This window comes from Meles meles, chromosome 2, assembly GCF_922984935.1.
Source record: "Meles meles chromosome 2, mMelMel3.1 paternal haplotype, whole genome shotgun sequence".
Taxonomy (NCBI): Eukaryota; Metazoa; Chordata; class Mammalia; order Carnivora; family Mustelidae; genus Meles; species Meles meles.
The window spans coordinates 159,491,160-159,517,503 of record NC_060067.1 but is presented as its reverse complement, the minus strand read 5'-3'; the positions used below and the strand labels follow the sequence as shown (position 1 = coordinate 159,517,503).

Below are 26,344 nucleotides of genomic sequence, written 5' to 3'. Positions count from 1 at the left end.
CTTTTTTTTGGTGAAACCAATGAAATTAGAAGACAAATTAATGTAATTAATTATAAGACAAATCAATGTAAGTAAGAAGGTATGACATTATATTTCAAATAAACAATGCTGTAAACTAAAAATAATTTTTAAATCTCTAGGTTTAAGAAATATCAACAAGCAATATTAGAAAATGTGTATTTTGTTCTGAGAAAACACAGAAGAGTATGATAAATTTTCCATTTGTTTTCACCAATAGGAATAGTTTAGCAAAATATTTATAGATTATATTTTGTTAGCTTTTTAAAATATCTTCATGATTTGTCATTTCTCTCAAGTAACTTTTTAGAGAATTTAAGCTATTTTGTCTCTGGTGCATTTAAAATTTGAAGTGTTTTTGCCATTCATTTAGATAAATTGTTACTTAACAAAAAGATGTTATGTAACATCTCTTACTTAACTTAATGGCTCATCTCTAAGACATTCTTAAACTCCAAGTTAATTTTATGCAAATACCTATTTTAAATAGCACAGCAATATGAAATGCAATAATTACAGGCATTTTCATCCATATTCCTATAAGTTTAATGTAACAAATGTTTTAATTGGTCCCTATTTACTCTTTGTGAATTTGCTACCCATCTGTAACCATAAACATATAAATTGTTTGACTTTTTTTTTTTACTTATTTCTTCAACACATTTCCATATTACCATATTGTCTTCATATTTAACATACTTCCATTCTCCACCTAACTTGAGATTAAGCCTAAAATACACAGGTTGCAGATTCTTAATAAAACCCTGGATAGGCTTCAGTATTTCTAGTAATAGTAAGAAGCGGTCATCTGGAGCCCAACTCCTAGAATCCAGTGGCTGAGATTGGGAGTGAATTCACTTTTCTCTGGAGCGTATTAAGTACTAGAATGACTAAATATAATTCAATCAGATTAAACCCTGTCACAAAGTGGCTGGTTTTCCTTTGAGTAAAAAATCAGATCAGCATCCTTATTATCTTTTGCCGAAACTATTACAATATCCAATCTTTCTATCTCATGTCTGCTGTCTCCATTGTCTGCCCTCATACCAGAGGAATATGGAAACATGATCCTGTTTTCCTCATCACTAACAACATGTGAAATATTTCACATTGACTTCAGGCGAACATCCAAATTCCTTAGCATCACTTTAAAGACGCTCCCTGATCTATTTGTAACAGACAGACTCATCTATAAAAATTTCCCTAATTCTTTCAGACAAAGTTAGTCATACTCCTTTGGGCTCTGATTGTTGCGTGCCGTCTTTTATGTCACTTGTCTCATTTGAGTCAAATCATTTTATATATCTGCCTACTGGTCTGTGAAACCTTAAGGGAAGAAACTATAATGTATTCATCTTCATATCCTAAGTGTCTCTCACTTTCCCTCGTGCAGACCCTGTCTCCCCTAATTTCCTCCCTCCTTCCATAAAGGACTTGACAGGTAAAATAATAACAATTACAAAGCAATGAGAGCAATAACAATAATGGCGGTATTTATCAAACCCTTGCTATGATCAGATATGCTGTTGTACTAAGTTCCTTGCATGGATTATGTAACTTAATTCTCATGGACACATTATGAAGGTTGTTTATTTTTAATTTAATTATTTAATTTAATCTAATTTATTTATATATTTTTGCCCCTGCGTTGCCCCACATGAGAGAATTGGTTTTATAGAAGTTGAATAACCTGCCCATTGTCACGCAGGTGTAAGTGGCAAAGCCCTCATGTGAACCTAGATAGTCTGATGTATAAAGTATAATTTTTCAATATTTGAGAAATGATTATCAGCACAAGATAGAGAGTTTTCCATGTTGGTCTTATAGGAAAAAAAATTATACACGTTCATGTAAAGAAGGGAAATTTACTAAACAGTCTGCTGATTAGGATAAGGCTATTTTTATAGGTACACTGTATCAAGTCTTGATAGCTGTATCTCATAGGCACAGAGAAGGTTCTGAACAGACTATCAGAAATTAAGAAGTTGAAAGAAATAAAACCTCTCTTACAAATTAATGGCTTATATGGCTTATATGAAAATATGGATTGTATGAAAATGGCTTATGTGAAAATATTTTAAAAAACTTATTTTAAAATATCTCCAGGTGTAACAAACTGAAAGCTTCATAATGCAATAAAATAATACTTCTTAAGTAATTCTGACTATCACTTTATATTGAAGAGACTGTTTTTGACAAGTACAGCATAACTTATATGCCTATGTCTCAGAACAGATTCCGTTAGAAACAGACCTTGAGACAAAAATTTGACTGTAGTAATTTTGAGGAGGAATCATAGAAAGTACCTGGGGAGGCTGGATGAGCAAGTATGACAGGAAAGGAAAAAAAGCCAATAAAAGATAAACTGTAAAAACCTTGTCTCTGTGGGCAACTGAGGTTCCGTCTTGCTGGGAAACTCAGGTACATAATATAGAAAACACCTCAGAGTTACCTCACCAGAGGACTGTTTGTTCTCCAGCTTCCCTCCTTCGTTGGTTGAAACGTGCTCCAGGGCATTAATTTCCCCCAAAACTTCTCATCTGCTTTTGTTCAGAGATGAGAGAAAGCACTTGGTTGGCGATCTACAGGTATTCATAAAGGATCCTCTTGGCATGTACTGGGCTGGTGAATGCTACGGAACTCTTGGTGGTCCACTGGCCCCATCTGCTATCACCTGTCACTCACACGTATGTCCCTCCAGTAAAGCAGATCTTTTCTCGAACCAAAAACATATACATGCACATAGATACAGAAATGCATACGTACGTAGACAAATAGATGTGTATACCATATATGTAATTGCCATGTTCAACAGGATATTTGACACTTCAACCTCAACGTGGTCAAAGTTCAACTCATCTTCACCCTCAAGCCTTTTACCTTTGAGATGTGCCCTTTATGTAAGTCTGTATTTCATAAGATCAATTGCCCCTGTCCAAAACATGGGAGTCTCCTAAAACTACTTCTCCCAGACAGTTACCAAGTCATATCAGCTGTATTCCTAAATATATGTTGAGGACCACCTTCAGCTCTCCCTTGAATTTCTGAGCACTTTCCAAATTTAAGTTTAAAATTCTAACTCTCTATTCTGTATCCCCTACTATATTGTAGATGTCTTGAAGTCAGGGATTAGGTTTTGCTGAATATTTCTTCTCCATTTTGGATTCTGGCTTATATCAAACCTCAGTAAATCATTGTAACGTAAGTGAATGAATGAGTAGAAGAGATCTTTTCATATCTTATGTGTGTTAAAAGTTTGAGCTCACAGAGATAGAAATTAATGAATACACTTTTATGAAGGAAAGCCTTATTTGCATAGGATCAGTCTTGCATTTTTTGGTGTCTGCCTATTTTCTGAATAGATTAGTACAGAGCTGTTAAACATCACTATTGATTGCTTCTAGGGTATTGCTCTGAATACAATGCTTATTTAATTAATAAGCAAGTGATATGTGCAATGTCTCATCTTAATGTTTGAAAAATAATTTGGCTTTTTGGGAAAATCAGTTGCATTCCCAGTTGTGCTGTTAGGTATGACGATTTGCACAAATAGGTACAATTATCCTGAATAGTGATGTAGTGAAACACAATTATCTGGGCCTTTGGCTCCATTGAGAAGAATGGATGGCTCTACATGATTATAATGAGGTGTATTTAATTACTTGGGCACTCTTCCAGACTTGTGCATTATATGTGAAAACATCCATCTCATAATATTTCCTTAGAAATCACTCACAGATGTGTTTCATATGCTATTATTTTTTAACCATTCTGTGTTATCTTAAAGTGAATTTCAGAATTTTTTCTAGCATTTAATGCCCATTTCATGGTATGACTTAGATGTTATTTCCAATTCTTTTCATCATATTTAAAAACACCAAAATCTTCTTGTTTTATAGGTATTGTTACAAATAATAAATTATGAGATTAAATAATCAAAATAAATGGACAAAATAAAAAGGAAATATTTATATTTGTAGATTTATATATAGATTCAAATTATTTAAAATATTTAATTTTGTTTTCTAAGATAATTTTATTGGCTTTAATTGCATTGTCATGTCTTCCCAAGTTGTTTTCTTTCTTTCTTTCTTTCTTTCTTTTTTTTTTTAAGATTTCACTTATTTATTTGACAGACAGAGATCACAAGTAGGCAGAGAGGCAGGCAGAGAGAGAGGAGGAAGCAGGCTCCCTGCTGAGCAGAGAGCCTAATTAGGAACTCAATCCCAGGACCCTGGGATCATGACCTGAGCCAAAGGCAGAGGCTTTAACCCATTGAGCCACCCAGGCGCCCCATGTTTTCCCAAGTTGTAAGGCAACTTTTGTTGTAGATCCACATATTTAATATATCCTACTGAGATCATAGTAAAATGAAGTATTGAAATGACTGAGAAAATATTTTAAGTAATTTTAAAATATTCTGGTGCATTTCTCTATATATTGGTAGACTCTATGCACACTTCACATCATGCTATGGTTTGTTTCCTCGTCTAGACTATATAGTAGCCAGTATCTTGACAAAAGCTAAAGTATTAGATGTTTCTGCATTTATGAAACTAATTCTAGATTGCTACTCTGTTTTTTGTTTTCAAGTTATCTATATTAGGAAAATCATTGAATTTGATAATTGATTGAAATTTTACTCTATTTTAGTTTTAAGTAACTCAGAGATTTCACAAACTTAAGTGCATTCATCATCCTCAATAAAGCTTGGTCAGCTTGCTGAATTAGGAGGTAAATGAGATCTGAGACCAGGTTCCTGCCCTTGTGTGGCTTGAGAACTAATTAAATAAAGCATAAATATGCAAAAATAACAATTACACATAGTAAATTGTTTTTAACTGTGCCAAAGGCTAAAGCCTATGTTCTTTATGGTATCTTAGATTTTTTTTCATAATGAATAAAGCAACATGGGAATTCCTAGTTATAGTTTCCAATAGAAATGTGATAATGTCTGTGTTTGGATCTTAATGTAACTTTACTATGTGATTGTATCAGTATATGCTTATTTAAGATTAACTCTTCATTTATTTCATTGTAAAGCCGTCTTTTTCCCCGTAGAGCTCAAATATTGTCCAGCCATTGAAACACACCGCAACCCAAACTGATTAACTAAGCATAATTATTACAGTTGGATTTCCAGAACTTCCCAGGAAACCCATTTAAACCTTAACCATGTGCTAAGTGGAAACAATTTTAACTCATAAAATTTGTTCTCCTCACTATTAGGTAACGTTAGGAAAAGTTTACATCAACAAGAACATGTTTCAGTGCTCTTCTTATGTAGTATCCGAGTCCTTCATACAAAAAAGGATAATTATTTTATTAAGAGTGCATGTAAAGGGGATCATTAATGAATTCCATGAATGAACTGAGTGATTATTACGGTGTACAAGCACTGGTTGGTAAAGTATTAGACAAAGTCTACTTTTCACAGATGTTTGATAACAGTGAGTAAATAGCAGTATAAGATATGCTGTAGTTTTGCATTTGACATTGCTTTTTTCTTCTTCTATCATCTCTAGTTGTAAGCACAAGATGTACCTGGAAAGGCTGCCAAATACCAGCATCATTATCCCATTTCATAATGAAGGTTGGACTTCACTCCTGCGTACCATCCACAGTATAATTAACCGAACCCCAGAGACTCTGATAGCAGAAATCATTCTGGTAGATGACTTCAGTGATAGAGGTAAGATACAGTTAATCATATTTTCTCTGATACTGTTATTACCTACATAATCATTAGAGGCTTAAAAAAAAGTAAGAAGATTATTGTGATTTTTTTTCTGATTCTATCTGAAAAGTAATTATGAAGTTTTGACTATGATGTGATTTCATAAAATGTTGACCAAATGCAAAAGAAACTGAATGTGAAGGTATTGGTGGTGTTTGGGAAACTGTAAGAAATTTGCATTATATTTCTGTTGTAAATTAGACAGGTGTTGGCAAAATGCCTCAAATTCTACTTTCGGCTTCAGGACAAACACTGCAAAATATGTTATTATAAGTACATATGAATGGGGAAATATTCCAATGGATTTATAAAATCTGTTTCTGTTTCTGAAAGGCATCTGCTTTATTATTTACCAGTATGACACATTCTCTAGGCTACGTGTGTGTTGCTTCATAAATACTAGAAATGGTAAGTAATACAAATATTTTTACTTAGCAATTCTGGCTATTTTATCATATTTGAACAATAACTAAAAAGTCCAATATGTATCAGAAAATTTGATAATTTGACATAAGTCTTAATATTTCTACTATTCTGAAAAACATGGTATGGTTTATAAAAGACAGGGGAATAAAATTATAGAAAGTTTCCTGAGATTAGGACTTCACTCACCATCTCTGGCCTGAATGTTAGAATTGTTAATTCTGTGGGAAAGGTAGTTTCTCTTTTTGGGCAGATGTGAGTGGACAGGAGGAAACCTTTCCTAATGATGTTCATCTACTTGGGAATACAGTGTTCTACGTTATATTTCATTGCATGACGGAGCTCTGCTAACCTGTACTGTGTATCTGTAAAAAAGAATGGCAGTTAAAGAGTTTAATTGCATATTATCTTTATGCATCTTGAAATCAAATGGGTTAATTGAAGCTTTGGAAATTTCATATACAACAAAAATGTCAGCTTCTTCATAGTCTCCAAAGATAATGTCAAAGCAAAACTGTTGAGTGTGTTAATCTTAAGGTTTCTTTAACAGAGTTCCAGTCTTTAATGATATACTTCAAATAATTATTCACTGTTTACCTAATATTAATGTCTTGAAGTTTATATGACAAAATGAGGTTATCTAACATCATTCCATTAAAATAATAAACTACCAGCTTGGTAATTTAGGTTGATTTCAAAGCAGTTTTTGCCTTGTGTTGCTTAGGTAGATATGCACTCAGTACTACTCAGTAGTGCAAGCTGGTATCTTAAACTGAAATTTATTACTTAAAAATTTATTTAAATAGCACATTGATGTCTTTTTTATTCTAATCGAGGCTAATATTTCAAAGTAGTCATTATACCTCAGGCTAAAAAAAAGCATTTTAATGCATTAAAGCTAAAACTTTAAACTTGGCTTTTAAATAAAAGAATGAGAAGGGGGAATAAAGATCAGGGCCTGAATATCACTAAAAAAAAAGGTCTTTTGTGATTGACTGGTACTAAGGGATATAAGATAGTGTATTTGTGGATCATTTTCTACATAATTAACTTTGCCTTGGTAAACTGTTCATTACAACAGAATTTTGGCCAGGGGATAATATAGTAGGAAGCACTTGGTAGCAGAAAATTGTGTTTTATAGAGCATTTTTTGCTGAATATTTCTCAGAGACATTTTTCACGTGAACATCTTTAAAGAGGAGAAAGTAGTGGCATCCACATTTGTCTTGACTTCAAATCACTGTCATCTTTTGCACAGTAGCTACTTTGATGGACTATCTTTCTGCATATAATGTTACCCGGGAAGTAAATGACAGAAGGCTGTCAATGCGATTAGTGTAAGAGAAGTAGGACAACAGAAAAAGGATTATTTGGGATAGTAATGGTGATTTTGACTTTTCTATTAGACATTTTTAAGGATAACAATGATTTTTAAAGTTTTGGTAAGTCTTTAGAGATTCTGTTCCTATGAACTATCAAGTTGAATATATTATTTTATGAACATTAAACTTTCAAAAGGTTAAAAGTTTTGAATGTTGCTTTTCATTATGTTAACCTCTTGATATGTGTAAAAATAAACTTTGGAAGAAATAAGTGATAAAAATACTTTTATAAATCTTTTAGAATATATCATAATTCTAAAGTTGCAAGGAATAGGAAAGATTGTTCTTCCAGATTTTTGTTTCAGATTTTTAAAATCTCATCTGATGGAATATGAGAGGTTATGTGGACCTAAGAAGCGTCAGTCCTGCTTTCTGAATTATGGGAAATACAGAACATTAACATGATGAATACAAGTTAGAATGCCAATACCAACTACTAACTGCATGACATCAGGTTAATGAATTCTGTGTCTCAATCTTTTCTTTTTTTTTTTTTTAATCAAAATGGAGATAAGTCCTTAGTGATCTAAGGAACTCCTCAAAGAGAGGTCAGGATGGAAAGCTGCCTTGGATTGCTGAGTGAATGTTGCACTGCAAAGGAGAGTATTTGCTCTCAACTATTGATTTCTACTCATCAAATATTTCCCTACTACTATAATATATGGTTTCCATACTTCTTTGTGGGGATCCTCTCAATTTAATCAAATATATTCCACAAGAATTTCTATCTTATATCTATCTATCTCTCTATCATCTACTATCATCTATCCTCTCCAGAACCAACAGAAGTCAGAGGGCATGTGAAGACCAATTGTGGTGATTCATAACACATTAGAAAAATTAAGACCTTTTGACATTGAAAAAATCAAATTTTACAAGTAAGCAAGTAAACTACTACAGATGTGGAAGAAAAATTACATTCTAGAGGTTCATCAAAAGGAGAATAAAAAGAACGCGTTACCTCCTTATATCACATGAGGGGCCTTACATGAGTGTTTATCAAAATTCTTTTCAAATTTCTTTTCTCCATTATAAGAGAAGGAAGATATCTTAGAACATCTCTTATTTACAGAGACTCTAAGAGAAGGTTTTCTTACTCCTTTTTACTCTGATATTATCTCTACTCATGCTGTTAAAATTATTATACTTTAAAGTATATTTATACATTTTTTTGGACAACCCAGAAATTGTAAGCCTGCAACATGTAGGTTCTTTTCCACCAATTCTCTAAAAATCAAACTAAGTAGGTCAGACAAAATTTAAAGTATAGGAAGATAGTTTTGTCTTGTTTTGTTTTGTTTGCTTCCTTTAGGAAATTATTTCCAAAATGTTACACTTTATTTTCAGAAATATATTCCAATTTTAGGTGTGGTCAATATTCATCTAAACACCTTTGCATTAGAGCTTTTCTGGATATTCTGCAATGTCCTTTTGCCAAAGGCAATAAAATTTTGACAAGACTAAATTAAATATTACTGCCTTATATTTTATGTCCTCTAGATCAATAGAATAGCTACATATGCAAAAAAAGAAAAAAGAAAAAAAAAGAAGAGACAACATGTTAGCTGTTTTAATAGCATCAGTTTAATATCACTTGGAATTCAGAGTTCCCCAAAAAATGTAAGCCCTGTAGCAATTGGCAAATTGTGTAGTAGTTGTTTTCATAGCAATAGAGAAAAAAATGCTAAAGTATTTCATAATTATAGAATAATTTTGAATATTACAAAGTGATTTTTAAAAATCTGCTTGAGTAGGGTTGACCCAGTTATAAAGAAAAAGCAAAATGAAACAAAACAAAGGAAAAAAAAAAAACCCACAGGTGCATGCCCTCTCCAGCAGTTTCTCAATTTAGATATTCTTTCTAAAGCAAGCTTGGTAAACAGAATATTGTTTTAGCCTCCCATCAGAAGCCCTCTGTCTACAGAAACATGAAGGTACAAGCCGGCAGGTAAGTTTTCAATAACAACACTATGTTTTTGCTACCTGAAGCTTACCAAAGTTAGTGAATGTGATTATTTTTTTTCCAGTAAGCTCTCAGAAATACATTTAACAACTTAACTTGAGGCCTATAACAAGGCTTCATGATGACTTTAAAGCAGGACTAATCCTGGGCTTATCTCCAAATTCCAGGCAACCTTAACAGCATCCACATGGAAAATGTCGAAATGTGTGAAATAAGCTGGGGCTTAACCTCAGAGATAGGACATATTTGAACCTGACAATTCCCTAAACTTTGTGTGCTTAGATGAATCCAAGTTCACATTAGGATAGTCACAGGAGAGTTGCTGACACCCTTCCCTTAATGCAAGTATGACGTTACAACAGTTTCAAACAGATGCAAAACAGGTGCACACACACTCAAAGCGGGTGCACACACTCTCTCTTGCCCCTGCTTGTTCCAAAGTGCCTGGTCAAGAAGGGTAGGAGTTGAGTATTTCGGTTTCAAAAAGACCTGTTATGCTCCATGTACAAGTTAGAGGGAAAATCAGAGACTAGAAACTGTCCTCCCAACCTAGCAAAGCCAACAACCTCGAAGAAATCTAGGGTACTTTTCTGCGGATAGTGTAAATCCTTTTGTCCCAGTGTGCGGTCCACAGACCAGAAACATCAGCACCACGTTGAAGCTTATTAGAAACACAGAATCTCAGGCCCCAACCAGATGGATGTCAACATGATCCTTGTGTACTTTTTGTACTTTTGTACTTTTGTTATGTCAACATGATCCTTGTGTACTTTTTAATGCAAATCAAAGCTTCAGAGAAACTTTCATGTATTTCAAAGTCATACGAGAAGTTTGAATTTGTAAATAGTGTAAGTTTTAAAATGTCCTGTTTTTTGTGTATATTATTATAAATAAATTTTTCTGTTTTTATTGTTTAGTGTGCAATTGATATTGGGTCTATAAATCATTAAGGAAAGTTTGGGATGGAAGTTCGATAGCATTATTTCCACATTATTTTAGATATTAGTCTTAGATTTATCATTACATTTCTTTGATAGATTTTGGCATTTTCCACAAATTTGTAGACATTTGCTCTGCCTTCTGATGAATTCGTTTTATAGCATTTTATGTTTAATTTCAGGTTATTACCATTATTTCCTCTCTTGCCAATTTTCCTTCTTTTCCTAACATTTTCTAGATCTATTTTGCTTTGGAATCATTCAATAATTCCCATGTCAACTTCAGGAAGTAGAAAAGAAATATATATATATATATATATATACACACATATATATATAATATATACATATAATACATATACATATTATATATATTATACATACATATAATATATATAGAAATATTTATATAGAAAAATATATATGATCAACTAATCGCAAAGCAATTGCTGTAAAGATCCACATCACTGTAAAAATCTCCAATTCTTTGCATGGTTGAAAGTGTTTATGTGTCTTTAAAATGGTGCGAATATTTTAAACCTCTTCACAAATGGTAATGATGAGTCTTGAATTTGGTTCTGTTTTACTCAAGTTGTCTCCAAGTGTGCATTAAGGAAAGTTTTCCTAAGCAGACAAATCAGTTAGCACATGTTTTACAACTATTCAAAGTTGGAAGATAACAGTGTGAAAGGTCATAAAATAGATAGAAATGATAGTGCATTTCTATTTTATATGATAAAATACTAACACTAAAGTGCATATAAAGATTCTGAGATGACAGTCAACAAAAATGTTTTAGGGCTGGTATTCCATCAGATATTCCAGTAGATTATGAGAAGTGCAATTTTTATATCTCAGATTTATTGAGAGTGAGTCACTGTGATGAATCATGGAATTGTTTAGATTTGATATTCATATTTTAAATTGTAAGGATAATTGCACATTAAAAGAAAAATACAATATTAAATACTAATAAGGAGCAGGAACTAAGGAATGTTGTAAAATACAACTGTATATTTTTCTGTTTAGAAATTTAACATCACCTGCTAACAAACTGAAAGAAAGCCATTCTGATTTCTGATGATAAATTTAAATATCATGTTGCATTATGGTGAAGTGTATAATTTTAATAAGGTAGTTCCGTTTTACCAGTGAGTTTAGCGTTTGTGGTTGAAAGGGAGTCAAAACAGAGTGGCACCGTATCCTAGGGTCATAAATATGAATGTCAAACAGCAATGTGTTCTCAAGGTCAGAGGAAGATGAACTTCTAACCTACAAGCATAAGTTTGGGAAGATACAAAATACAAAATTAACTCACAAAAATATCTTTTTGTGTTCATAAAATATGAGTGTTACCCAATAGTGGCAGAATAGGCTTTGATAGAATCTATGTCAGAAGGCAAAGCGCTTTTGGGGTTCCTATCTCTCTACTTTTAAATTTAAAATCCAATCTCACATGATGTCCACGTCTACATAAACAGTTTATCTGACAAAGCTAATGAGAATTACATATTCTTGTTTAGCTTCAGCTTTGCCTAAATGTTTAAAGTAATATTTTGTGGTGTCCTTTTTCTTCTGTATAGCAAATGTGAATAAACTCTCCAGTTTTCAGGAACGTTACTGAGGGTTATACACACTTTTACAGTCCTCACGATTACTACTAGAATCCGCTATTTGTTCTCGTAGAAGCCTATTTTTAAGTAGGTGCTTATTTTCCGACTAAAATAAAGGACCTTGACATACTCTAAAGGCATATCTTATTCTTAATGAATTGTTGTATGAATTAGCCATTATAACACTGGCCCTGGTAGTTTTGGAGCACTGCAAAAGATTCTTATGGGGTCTCTATTCTTCTGTCCTCCAAGGAAAGTCATGGCATATCTAAATTTGATTAAATTAATTTCAGTTTCAGCAGGATTTGTGTTTAATTTACAAAGGTATGCTTGTAGAAAATTCCATTGAAATAGATATTTTATGTAGTTAGTTTTAACAAAAACTATTTTTAAAATGTTCCACTGTAGAATGTGAGGATATATTTTGTGAGAATGTAGTCAGCGGAATGAAACACTTTTAGGCTAATTTTGAACACAAAAATAAGTATTTTGGAAAACATATAGTAGAAAGAAGAGGTATAACCGAAGTTTCATTGTCTGGTTGTACTATATGATAGAGATCACATATAATATTAGAAAAAATTTCACACCTGAAAATTTTGTTATTGCTTTCTTTCCTTTTGTTGTTAAAAATATTTTGTGTACTTAAATGAATGGGCTAAACAAATTAAAACTATGGATATACCATACCATACCATACCTCTGTTGTGGGATGTCTTTTAAAATACCCCTATAGAGTAGTTAGTCAGTTGAGGGGGGTGGAGGGACAATGAGTACTTATATTTGCTCGATGAGTCTCTCTTAAGGTTTTTTAAGATTTTTTTTTTTTAAAGGTGATAAGGCTCAGCTACCTGTCATTTTCTAACTATCATTTTGTTCTCTTGCAGTAAATATTATTTTGAAGCATAAATTCAGTTTTTTGTAGGACATTAAGTGGCTGAGAGACAATTTTTACATATTTCATCCTTAATAATTAAACATCTTAAAACTTATCTATCTCCGATTGAACGATTATGTAGGGCTCGTGTTTGAAATCAGTGCTTTTGATGGTAGAGGATGGCAACTCCCATCACCAGGTTCTGGATAAGCCGATCTGCTTTTTCTGGAGGAAAACTCCACATGGTTGAATTAATCTGGGGTTGGCATAGAAAGAGATGCTTCTTTTCAAAGCAAAACTGTTACAGCTCGCCGATGTCACAAAGGCATGACTTCCTCAAGAAAAATAAATTGTGCAATTCATTTTATGGCAGATTAAATCCCATTTATTTTCCTTGCGGACAGCTGTTTCGAGTAGGATGTCAGTTGTATGAAACCATTTTATGGATGTTGGGCTTCAGATCTTGGGCAGACATAACTTTCTCTGATGAAATAAATGGTTATGTTTTATGATCATTTCTCTTGTCAGCAAATGTCAGTTGGTGAGTTTTAATAATACAGTGTTCAGTATTTCAAGCAGCTCTTTTTGATGTCTAAATATCCATCTGCTCTTAATTTTTAGGAAAATCACTGCATTGACACAATGCAAAAAAGCACAAATATTTCCTACTGTCAACCTTAAAAATAAAATAACCAGTTACTTTTCTAACAAAATGAGTTATTTGGGAATAGCAAGAGAATTACAATTCAGGACAAGACAACTATGGTAAACCATAGGCAACTCTGAAGAGACAAAAAGAAGGTCAGTCTTTATTAGGTTTTAGGAGGAAACTGAGGTGGGTTGTTTTAAACAAAAGTTCATTGGAGAGAAACAAGAGTTCGGGTTCGTGGTGTTTTCTCATTGGCTGTAAGTATGGTTATTGGGTTGTTGCTGGGGCACTTAGAGATATTCTTTCTTTTTCTTAAAAGCAGGAAATGAAATTGCTATGTGAAAATTGTCCACCCTTGTCAAGATAATTCTTACCTTTCTTCTTCCTGCCGGTTATGCAGCCGCAACCAATGGCATGCCAGTGACAGTGCCCCCTTCGAGCATTTTCGACTCCATTCTAAATGAGATTTCCTGTACTCCTTTTCACACTCCTTTATCTTAAGTTACAACATTTACTTAGAAAATTATTAGTCTCCAAACAGTCACGGTCTTTGATAGGCTGACAGATTTTAAACATCAAATGCATGTTTATGAAACTTATTTTAAAAAAACTTTAATAAAAATTAAATGTTTTGGGGCACTGTGTGGCTCAGTCATTAAGCAAATGCTTTCAGCTCTGGTTATGGTCCCAGAGTCCTGGGATCAAGCCCTGCATCAGGCTCCCTGCTTAGTGGGAATCCTGCTTCTCCCTCTCCCACTACCTCCCTGATTGTGTTCCCTCTCTCACTGCCTCTGTCTCTGTCAAATCAATAAAATCTTTAAACAAAATTTTTAAAAATTTAAAAAAAATTTTTTATATCAACTGAGGAACAATTCCACATTAGAGTGATAGGGTCATCGAAATGAAGGAATTTGTAAGTGACATGGTATAATTGTAACGTTTTATACGTGAATGAATGAAGATTCAGAAGGGTGACCTCCTGGGTCACACGCTAGGTCCATTTTATATGCTTAAATAAATGCCAGACAAAACTAAAGTATATGGATTTTGTGCTTAGCTATACAGGTTTCCTCGCTGTAGTTTTCTCAAACATCTAATTCTGAGAAGCTGGAACCATTCTGATAACTATCTTTAATTTAATAAAACTGTACTACAATTATGTAGACACTCTAGATAATTGAATTTAATATATTACCCTATTTTTTGCCGTAGGATCGGGATCATAATAGAAACCATCATTTCACTGTGTACACACAAGAATTGGAATGGAGAATTCATGAGAATAATAATGAATGACTTGAACATACAAATTCCAATATCCTTAATGGCCTTCTAGGACTACAGGGGGCCAATCAGAGCCTCCCTCCTAGAGAAAACAGGGTTTCTAACATTCTGAAAGGCTCACAACATAGTCAAATGGGCCATAAAACACAAATATGCTTCATTTAGCCTTACAGACTGATGTAAAGTAGAACTAATTGAGGTTAGTGAGTGGGGTTTAGGCTGGCCTCCCATAGGTCATCTGAATTGATGTATCACTCCAGAGTTCAGTAGTCTACAAAAGTCACTTCACTGTGTAGAAGCCAAGACACTTACAAGACCACCGAGTGCTACACTTGTGCAAAATGTTCCCAAGAGTTGCGAGTCTTTTTAGGACAGACAGAAGCTAGGGTGAAGGAAGACATGACTGGGCAAATATCTGCCATTAGATTACACCAGTTGGATAAACTCACTTCTTCCCCCCCCCTTTTTTTTCCTGCCTTGTCTTCTAAAAGCTGGTAAAGAACTCTATATGGAATATATATCTATACATTTCTTGAAAAACTAATGGCTGCCTCACAGAACAGAAAACCCTGACCCCAATACTATAAAGGCAGTGAAAAAAAAAAAAAAGCTGAATTTTCTATCTTGAATAAATTCTAGCTCTGTAACTTATCATTTTAACTTCTACATATGTTTCTTCAGGATTATGAAGGCCATTTCCAACTTAGTGGGGATATATTTGGGGTTTGAAATCAAAGTTAAGCAACTGATTTTTTTTTCAGATTGGTTACCCCCCCCTAGTTTTGCCAGGTTGAAACACTGCTTCTTAGAAAATAAACCGAAGACTCTATGAAGAAAAGGAAGTATTTATTTATTTTACACTATTGAGTTTGAAATTTATAAAGTCGTAGGACAGGTAGAAATATAGTGAACAGTTAACAGTGTAGGTGTTAAAAGAGTTTTGAATTCAAGTCCTAGCTCTGCCACTTATAGGCTTTGGAAACTTAGAAAGGATTAGATATGAGAGCAGACTACAGAAACAACAAGATAATAATTTCACTATTTTTATTTTTTACTCAAGAAAATCTCTCTAAACTAGAAAGGATGGGAAAAATAAGTCACCCAATATAGAAAAGAGATAGCAGGATTATCCATGACTGTTTTGAATAAATTCAGGCTTGAAGATCTAAGCCATTGCTACATGCTCAAAAAAATTGCAACATTTATCTTTTAACCATGAGTAATCTTCATGAAATGATGATGAAGGAAATAACTTCCCAAGACTTGAGTCAGACCAAAAAATGTCTGTATGCACAAAGGACAAATTTTAATTTCCAAAATTGAGTGTATTTGTTTTTGATTTTTGGAAAAATTTTAAAGTCATTGCAGCTATATGTGTTAAGTAATAAGAGATGCCTTAAGTACTGTGAGTCAACACAGGTTTAACTATTTATTTAACTATTAATCAAACATTATCCCAGTGGGAGGTATGACTTCCAAGTTCAGTTTCTCTTAGACCCAGAACTTCCTTCTCCTACAGGAGTGACCTTACTTTAATATCCCATGAAACCCAATGTGTCACACAGCTCCTTGGATCCCAGGTAGAGGGCATGTAGTTTTCTCAGGCCATGCCTATAAACATCTGAGATTACTACAGATTGCTTGACACAATGCAGCCTGCATGTGCACCTTAATCACATTTCTCTATGAAAAGTGAGGCATGCATGGGTAGAGGTGCCTCCTGAAATGGAAATCAAGCTGAGTCCAAAAGATGTCCTAGCAAGATGACTCTTAGTGGTATGGTGAGCTTCTGGGAATCCCTGACATACTGTTTTTGCTAGCTAGCCTTGTGTGTCGTCCCTTACTCAAGATTCCTACGCATCAGTATGAAGCAAAATGGCATGGCAGTCCTGATGAATTACCCAAGATCCTAGATGGAGTGTTTATTTTCTAAAACCACATAGGATCCTCACTGCAAAAAGATTTGTGAATCAAAAGAGGTCATACTGATGAGCAGAGTCAGGGATGTATAATTCCCAAGATCCAAGTCTCTATTTAAATATCTGCAGCTTTTAAGCAGTAAGCAATAAGCCGAAATGGCAATACTGAAAGCTATAAGCTCTTAAATGATGTATATATTCTAAAGTGAATTCATCTTTTTTATGGGAGTGCTTTCTTACAGCTGGCCTATGGTACCAATAAATTAGGTCCACTTGATGACTACCTTGATTTTAGCCATATGATATCTAGTAAACTACATTTTCATCTACAGTGACATGACAGATTTCTGAAGTATCCTATACGCTGTATAGTAAATCAGAATTTTAAAGGAGCTCCTTCTAACTCTTTTAATTTGTAGGGTACAGATGGCTTGTTCCTCCTAAATGAATAGCACTGTCACTAAGTTATAATAAGTCCACATTTACTAGTTATCAGGGAACTGATGATCAATTTCTAAAATTGAATCACCAAGCACAGGGGAATCATGTGATAGACCTCACTTAGGACAGGGGACTTAGAAAGATGCCTGCACTTGACTGAATGCCTTACTTCAGAACTGCTTGTGACTGTGCTGTTCTTAGAAAAAAGTCATCCAAAAGAAGGCAAATCTGGTGTGCGAAAGAAGGCAGCTCAAGTCCAGGTGTTAAAGACTGAATTCTCTTGCAGGCCAGAGGTATTTACTTCAAGTCCTGTATAGAAACTTGCATTCAATTTCTTTGGCCCATAGCCTAATTTTCTTACCCCTCTCCCCTTGTAATCAAACAGAGCTAACATACAACATCTGTTGTAATCAAACAGAGCTAACCACAGAGCTAATCTGTGGTTTAATGTATTGACACCAGATGATCAACCATTGCCAAACACATTTCAAGTTTTAGAAATGGTATATTTAGAATTTGTTTGTACCTACTTCAGAATTTAAAATGGTCACCCACTCTGCTAATTTTAGGGAAAACTGTCTTAGTCTATACTGCGAAATAAGTAATACTTTATGTTAAACTTAGAGCTGTTGACACTGTAGGTCAAGAGTGTTTCTGATGATTTAGTATGGTGAAGTCGCTTTTCTAGCAAGAGACATTCTAAGGCATCACTAGTAACAGACCCTGCAAATAATCTTTTCAAATTCTTTAAGTTGCTTCCCATTTTAAGATCAGGGAAAGTCTACAAAGTTGCTGAAGTCCAGTGCACACAGTGAAAAAAAAAAAAAAAATTGCCGCAACAGCTCACATTAGTGCTGGCCTTCATACCTTGTAGGACTGAGAAGATGCTTATGGGTTATGGTTGGTGCTGTACTTGGTCAAAATTGAACCCAGGGTAAGATTTTGCCAAGACATTGCATGATGAATAGTATCGGCATGTTCCTCATTTTGGTGTCTGAAAATGTAGTTAACTATTTTAACACCAGTGAGTCAAAAGGGGCAGAACATGGGGCAGGGTGTTTGAGGAAGGGACGCTGGGTCATGTTTCATTTTGATAACCAACCAGACATATCAGCAAGGGGCTCCCCCTTTTTTTTCTCTGTAGCGAGTAGTGGTGGTTAAATAGGTTATTTGGGCATCATCCTAGGTTTGAATTGTGGCTTTACCTTTACTGGCTTTGTAACCATGGACGAGTTTGTTATCTCACTTGTCATATACTCATTGGGAAATTCAGTTTCTACATGGAAAGCAATTAGAACTGGAGTGGGTGCAAAGTAAGCGCTCAATTAGTTTTGTCCATTATTGTTTTTGCTATAAAAGGGTAGAATTGAAGTAGATGACCTCTAATTCTATATCTGACAAATTCGAGTACAGAATTAATATCTAAGCGTTTTAGAGTATTAGAAATTATTAAATAAGTAACTGCTTCTTTCCTTTAAAGTTGTTACCCATCCTTCCTCCCTCCCCCTCTCTCTCTTTCTTTCTTTTTTTCTTTCTCTCTTTCTTTTTTCATTTCAGGTATAGAATTTAGTGATTCATCCCTTACATATAACCATATAACACCCAGTGCTCATCACAACAAGTACCTTCCTTTAATACCTACCACCCATTTAGCGCACCTGCCCACCTCCCTCCACCAATCCTCATAAAACTGTTACCTTTGAATAGATATAGCACAGTGGTGGAAATATCCTCTAAACTTTTACAAAGAACAAACATACATAGGCCTTTGGTGTCTCTATGATTTTATATAGATGATTCTGAAGCTATATAATTACCATTAAAAATTGTATTATGCTAAGTGTAATAAGTCAGAGAAAGACAATTATCATATGATCTCACTAATATATGGAATTTAAGAAACAAAACAGAAGATCATAGGAGAAGAGAGGAAAAAATAAAACAGGATGAAACCAGAACAGGGACAAAACAGGAAACTATTAATCATAGGAAATAAACCGAGGATTGCTGGATTGCTGGAGAGTGGGGTGGAGGGATGGGGTGACTGGCTGATGGACATTAAGGAGGGCACATGATTTAATGGGTATTATATAACACTGATGAATCACAGTCCTGTACCACTGAAACCAATAATACATTACATGTTAATTAATTGAAACTATTTTAAAAAATTATAATTATGAAGGGCCTCGTTCAAAGTGCCTTCCTTTTGTGAAGGCCTAAAAAAATCCCCACTCTTAACATGTCAAGTGAAGTGCACTCTTCTTCAAGAGGCCCCTTATCAATTAGCTCTCTAGCTCATCTTTCTCTGTAGTCCATCTCGTAATTTTTGTCACGACAAAGCTACACTGACACAGAGCGTATATTTATTGTCCCTGTGATTTTTAAAAGCCTGTTTTCTCTACCTGAATTGCATCTCTGTGATACTTCCTTTCCTTCTGAGCCCTTTATTCTATCTTTTAAGACTAGTATAAGGCCATAGCCTGATTTCCTTCAAAACCTGCCATGTCAGGTTATATGGTTATATGGGAGGCTGTTTGAAAAGCTTACTTTAAAATAAACAAACAGAACAATAATAAAAACCTGTGACTCAGTTTCCCCAACAGTAAAATGGGGCTAATAGTACCCATCTCATACGGGGGGTTGTAATTATTAAAGTGAATATGTGTAAAGTGCTTGGACAGTACTTGGCACATAGAAGTCTGTAACAGTCGTTGGCAACTACCTTTGGAGTGATTCCTCTTTACGATCATAATAGTCTGAGTCAATATCATTGCAGTTTCCACGTTATTTGGATATGAGTTTATATCTTTGCCTATTACCAGCTAATGAGCTCTTTGAAGATGAGGATTATCTTTTTTTTTTTTTCCTGAGTCTGGGTCATATCCTAAAATTATTGTTGGTTGAATCAGTCTTTATGTTCACTCATTTATTCATCCATGGAAATAGAAATTTTTCAGTTCTTTAAAATTAGATGTATGAAAATAGGTTCACCAGTTAGGTGAGTTTATTTCTTCAATTCTTTTAATTAGTTGAAGTGATTGAGAGAGTCTGCAAAATAGAAAACTTTGCTACATCACAATACTGACTTATGTTAGAGGTATTGGGGTTTCCAGGAACAAACTCCATCTTTGCAATAATGATTTCCAAATATCACAAACTCATAAGCCCATTTATATGGTTATCCCATTTGAGAGAGCTTGTAATTTAAGGTGTGGTATTAATTATTTTGAATATTTTATTTGATCTTTCCAAGATCAGAGAATTTCAAGAAAGCAGAATATAGTAGATTTACTAAAATCAGGGTCAGAACTTGTCCCAGGTCCATGTCATAGGAGCCTCATGTTAAACACAAAATAAATTTTACTTATTACAATTGAAAAATTTTTGATTTCTAGGAATTTTGAATTCTAAGAGCATGAATCTATTTCTATTTGATAGAAGATAGCATTTCTTCCTTTAACACTGAGTTTCAGAGGCAGGATAGCATGAGATGGGAAGAAAATAACATTTATTGAATACGTTTGATCTGATGTTATATACAAAGATTCAGAATTTTAAATAAAAAATGTACAAAAGAATATGTCCCTACCTGATTATCCCTAATCAGATGAAACTAAAAAGATACAATAATAATGCTCAATTAATGAACAGAATGAAATGAATCTATAGATATATTTGGGTAATTATGTATCATATGTAATATATATTTTATATATTATGAATAAGTATAAATTATATAGTTCATATATATGTGAAAAAGAAACATAGAGAACTTTTTCTTTTAGAACAGTTTCATTCTAATTCAAGTAGCATATTTAGGCCTATTTCCCCACATTAGACTAGGAGATCCTTGGGGGTAAACACAGTTGCCTGTTTTTGTCACTGCTGGGTCCCTCCTGCCTAGGATATAGAATAGCAGAGGCTTAATTAATATTTGTTAAGTAAATTAATAAATCATGAATTTAAGAACGTCCCCATCCATTTCTGAAATCAGATCCCAGAACTCTTAGCGCTCACAGTTGCCCTGCATCTTAATCACAATCCTTGTCCTTTTCTTCTTAAAATTCCTTCTTAGGCATAAACTTGTGATTTCATCTCCAAACCTAGTATGGGAAAGCTTAAAAAAAAATCATAATGTATGTAGTGCATTCCTCCAAGTTTTAACTTTTAAGTAAGGACAAAAGTTCCTTGCGTCCTATTAATTTGGTAACCCTGACAAAAATCAGAGACATTTTAAGAGCTTAAAAAGCTAGGCTGACCCACCTTCAGACACCGGGTATAATTGAAGACAATTTCCGCTTCCATTAGGAGCTTTGTTATGTAAGGCCCTGTCAAAAACTGAGATAAGCCTTATATCACTGCAGAAAAAGCTGCAATTCATCTGCATTCATTTCAGCTTGAAACCTGCTAGTGGCGAATATGAAATAATTTGACAGCATGTGTTTTGGTGATTGTTATGGCTTATGGGAGATTTTCTGATTTTTTTTCCCTTTCTGGTTACTAAAGGTTATATTCCATATCCATATTACTTAAGGTCATATAGAAATTACTTGTATATAGTTTTCTAGTAAGTGACTTTGTATGTATCTGGCTGACAAGTTAAGCACAGTATATTAATTAAATTTGAATTTCAGATAAAAATTTCAAATCTAACTTTCATTCTACTATATCGTTTGCTAAGTCTGGTAGATTTATCTATGGATACAAACTACAAAAGCTATTATAACTATTTAAATTCATTAAATTAAGAGTGAGAATAATATATTTGTAATTGCCCTATTGACAGATTTTTACATATTTTTAGGTTGTCTCTTTTATAAAGACATATAATATTCCTTCTGCTTTTCATAGGGTTAAAAAAAATTAACACCTTGGCAACTTCAGATGTTAACTGTTTGATTACTATGTGTAGATGAATTGAAGAGACATGAAAGTTCTCAATGTACACCCAGTACATGAAGACTTCTGTGAGGTTTTCATTAAGGAATTAGAATTAGTTTCCGAGATTTAAGCTTTAAAATTAACACCCCACAGTTCCTAGCAGAGAGGAGCAAAGCCCTTTATAATAGGATGCCCATACATGTGAGACCTGACTGTGTACAGATAACAGTGCTTTTTTTTTTCTTTTTATACCTTTCATTTTAAGAGAGAAAACAAAGAAGGAGATGGAAGTTCTGTTCCAGTATTCTATTCTAGTATTTTGATACCCATGGTTTTGTTTCTGTGTGTTGACTAATAAATAGGCTGGTTATTTTCTTCCTATTCTGGCCTTCCTGTGAGGTTGAAAAAAAGATATTTATGAGGATGTGACTATTTTCATTTCTAGGTGCTCACCATCATTAGGGATTAACTTGAACCTTTTGCTGAGGTCTGGTGACAACTGAGTTTCAGAAGTCATAAAGCTTAGTCATTCATTAGACCTTGGTAAATTTATCAAATAATGAATTTCTCTAAAAGGCCACTAGATGGACAAGTTTTCTTGAGGTCATAACTGATAGGGGTGTAAGCTTCTCATTTGTATTTCTGCCTATGATCTCTGTTGAAAAAACTATTTTAAATTGTGTTTTAAAATGCTCCTATGTGTTGTTAATATAACTTAATTAATTTCATTCAGCTCTATTTAAAAAAAATACCCCAGTGTTCTGACTTACATGCAAGAAATTAGGGTAGGGATTGTGCTAAATCTTTTATTTTAATGGACCTATTAATACAGATACATTTCTTATTTTTTACTTCTGCAAATAAAGTCTCCTTGAATTAATATTTTGTTATACCATATAAATCATAATGCCTACATGTTTTCTTCCAAACTTAACCCCCTAAGATATAAATATGTATATGTCTCATTATTATGCCTCAGAAAGTTCATGTAAATTTACAAAACTCCAAATTTTTAACCCTTTTTGTCAACATCCTTAATCTTCTACAAGATGATAAAGGTTCTGGTTTATTTTTTTCAGTATTTAGCTGAGGACAGAAAATAATAGTAAAAATAGATCTAAGAAGTCATCTTATCTTTCATTATGAAACTTTGAAAAAAAAAATACCAGCAAAATGGTGTCTAGTAATATCATGGGTATAATATTATCAGGAAATTGGTTTTGTGACACACCAGTAAGTATTAAATACCTTATGTCACCTCTAAGCACTACTTCCCTTCCATCTAAACAGGTATGGAAGTAATTTTATAATGATGATCACAGAACTGTTGCACAAGACTGCTCAGACATAGTGCGAGTGCTGAGACTCCAGAAAATGCTTTTTTGGTCACCCCTAACCAAAAGAGCCACCTGAGTTACATGCTCTATACTCTGACATGAAATTCTAATACTGAAGTTATGTCTCTCTTTTTTTAAGATTTTATTTATTTATTTGAGTGTGTGAGAGAGAGAGAGAACATGAAAGGGGTGGGGCAGAGGGAGGGAGAAAGAGAGGAGCAGATTTCCCACTGAGCGGAGGCCCAAGGTGGGACTTGATCCCAGGACCCCAGGATCATGACCTGAGGCAGATGTTTAACCGACTGAGTCACCCAGGTGCCCCTGAAGTTATGTTTCTTAAATAATTCCTTACTGCACGTGAAAGAAACATCAGACAGTTCCAGAGCTCAAGTACCATTCTTGGGAATAGACACTAATGGTTGAAATTGGCAAAGTAGGGATGAGACTCTGATTCAGGCTCTATTTCATTGTCCTCAAAAAGGAATTTAAGAATGTTAACAGCCTCCAAAGTCTGGATGAAAGATCACCAATGCTATGCATTGGCATAACATTAATGTTAATTAAATAATAACCAATTATGTATTTATATGAAAAAATACTATATAAAAATAAACAAGCAATTATTGAGATACCAGTGACTTGATGGAATTCAAATTAACAACCTTTGAAATAAATTATAAAGGTTTTTTTTTGGGGGGGATTGTTGATTTTTCTTATTTTATATTCAAATGAATAAAAACTATCATAATTTATCGTTGCTACTCTATAAGATTTTCCTTTATTACAGTGAGGCAGGCATGCTGGTTCCAAGCACCAGAGGGGATCCCACAGAACCAGCTAAGAAAATCCTTGGCTTCACGCAGGATAGAAATCAAGTATAAGCTGAAAGGAAGTAAGAACAGAATTTATTGAAGATTATAGAGTGAGAGATTCAGAAAGAAAAGGAGAGTCTGATCTTTGCTTGGGGATCTGGAGTTTTTATTGAGAGTGGTGGTCTGCTGTATGTGTCTTCTCAGGCATCCAAGAACTGGTCACACAAGGACAAGGGCTCAGGTGTCCTCCCTAAATCACTTGTGCCCTAGAATCAGGGGTTTTGGTGTCAAGGTGTTTAGAGTCTGTGGTCTTAGAGAACATTCATGAAGACCCACCTGGTCACTCCTTAGATGTTATCTATTTGCTGGAAGACTCCAAAGAAGGTGTTAACTCCTTGACCTTTATAATGAGGACTTACATTATCTGTTTTCTAAGGTGTGTGTATGGCATGGGTGCAGGTCCTAGTAAGAACTAAGCAGGAAAAGGTTCAAAGAAAATAAACAGCTTTTTTTTTTTTTTTTAATGGAGTCCTTCCAGTTTCCCTGTCTCAATAGGATCCTAGTGTTTGGTAATAACATAAATTATGAATTTTATAACACACAAAGTGAAGAAAGTATGCTACATACACAATGATTTATGAGGTCTATATATTATCAGCCAGAAGTTTTTAAAAATGTATCTCTGAGAGAGTGTGCATTATGAACTAGATGAAATTGATGTTTATGTACTATTTACATGAATATAATTATAAAATATTATTTTATTAAGTATTTTATATTGCTCTTTTTGATAGTTTTATCTAAATCCTTTCATTGTTCAACACCAGAATGGGTCAGAATAAGATGGATGTTACTCTGGTGGAATTTTTTACTTTTAGTGTGTATATTCTATTTTTTTAAGTGCACAGAGATATACACTTAAGTTCAGTAGGAAAAAAGAACATCCACGCTCTCTAATATGCATAATTAACATCATCTATTTTAATGGGATTTCACAACAAAGAAAGCTATTTCCTTAAAGCTTAAAAACATAATTTCAATCTGTAAATTATATTCCAGATAATTTAAAATGAAAGAGAAGTAAGTGACAGTCTAAATATGGTCACATTCTAATTTTTTGTTGTTTCACAATGAAGACATTTAGAGCATCTCATCCTAAAGTAGTTTGGGTTTCTTTGTTGATTTTCAATTTATCAAATTGTTTATTTCCTTTTCCTTTTTGCAGTGGAACATTAATGTGAATAATTTTGTTTTGTGTGAAAATAAATTTATTTTTTATAACAGTTAAATTGGAGAAATAACCTAATAAATCTGAAAGTTAACAGTTTATACCTCTGTCATAGGTTGAACTGTAGCTTTTATTTCCCTGCCTGTTGTTAGGCAAGCTTTACGAATTCATAGTTTGCTGAAGGCATGCTAACTATAAATAATAATGTAAAAGGAAGTGGAATAAACTTCTAAAAGTTCCCATGAAATTTTTTCTTTATTTTTAACATTTGCCATTTTCTCTAAAAATTTTGGACAAAGAAGCTGAGATGGGCAATTTGAATAAAATACAATTGTTTCTTTTCCTTAAATTTATTTCCTTTTTTGGTCTTTTCTAATGAAAGATTTATTGATAATATAATTCACAAACCATAAAACTGACTGTATTAAAGTATACAATTCAGTGTTCTTGACAATATTCACAGAGTTCTTCGCCATCATCATCATTCAACTTAAAAATATTTCATCACTCCCAAAAAAGCTTTGTACCTGTTAGTAGTCATTCCCTATTTCTCCTTACCCCCCCCAGCTCCTGGTAACCCCTATATACTAATATACTTTCTGTCTCTTCTAATACACCTTCTGTCTCTTTGTATTTGTCTATTCTGGACATTTTTTACAAATAGAACTATATAATACATAGTTTTCATGACAAGAATTTTTCTTCTTTTATCATAATGGTTTGAGTTTCATCCATGTTGTAGCATGTATAAATGCATCTTTCCTTTTTATGAGTTAATATTCTTTTGTTAAAAAAAAATATTCTGCTGTATGACCAAATCACATCATGTTTATTGATTC

General features: G+C 33.7%; 1 protein-coding gene across 3 annotated transcripts in view; it reads left to right on the top strand.

Moving 5' to 3' along the window:
* The window catches only part of GALNTL6 (polypeptide N-acetylgalactosaminyltransferase like 6), a 1,245,596-nt gene that overhangs the window by 567,140 nt on the left and 652,112 nt on the right, over window positions 1-26,344 (top strand). For all 3 annotated transcript variants that reach the window (XM_045998477.1, XM_045998475.1, XM_045998474.1), the window contains exon 5: window positions 5,544-5,710. In XM_045998477.1, coding sequence (XP_045854433.1) covers window positions 5,544-5,710 — 167 coding nt within the window. The remainder of the gene's footprint in view (window positions 1-5,543; window positions 5,711-26,344) is intronic.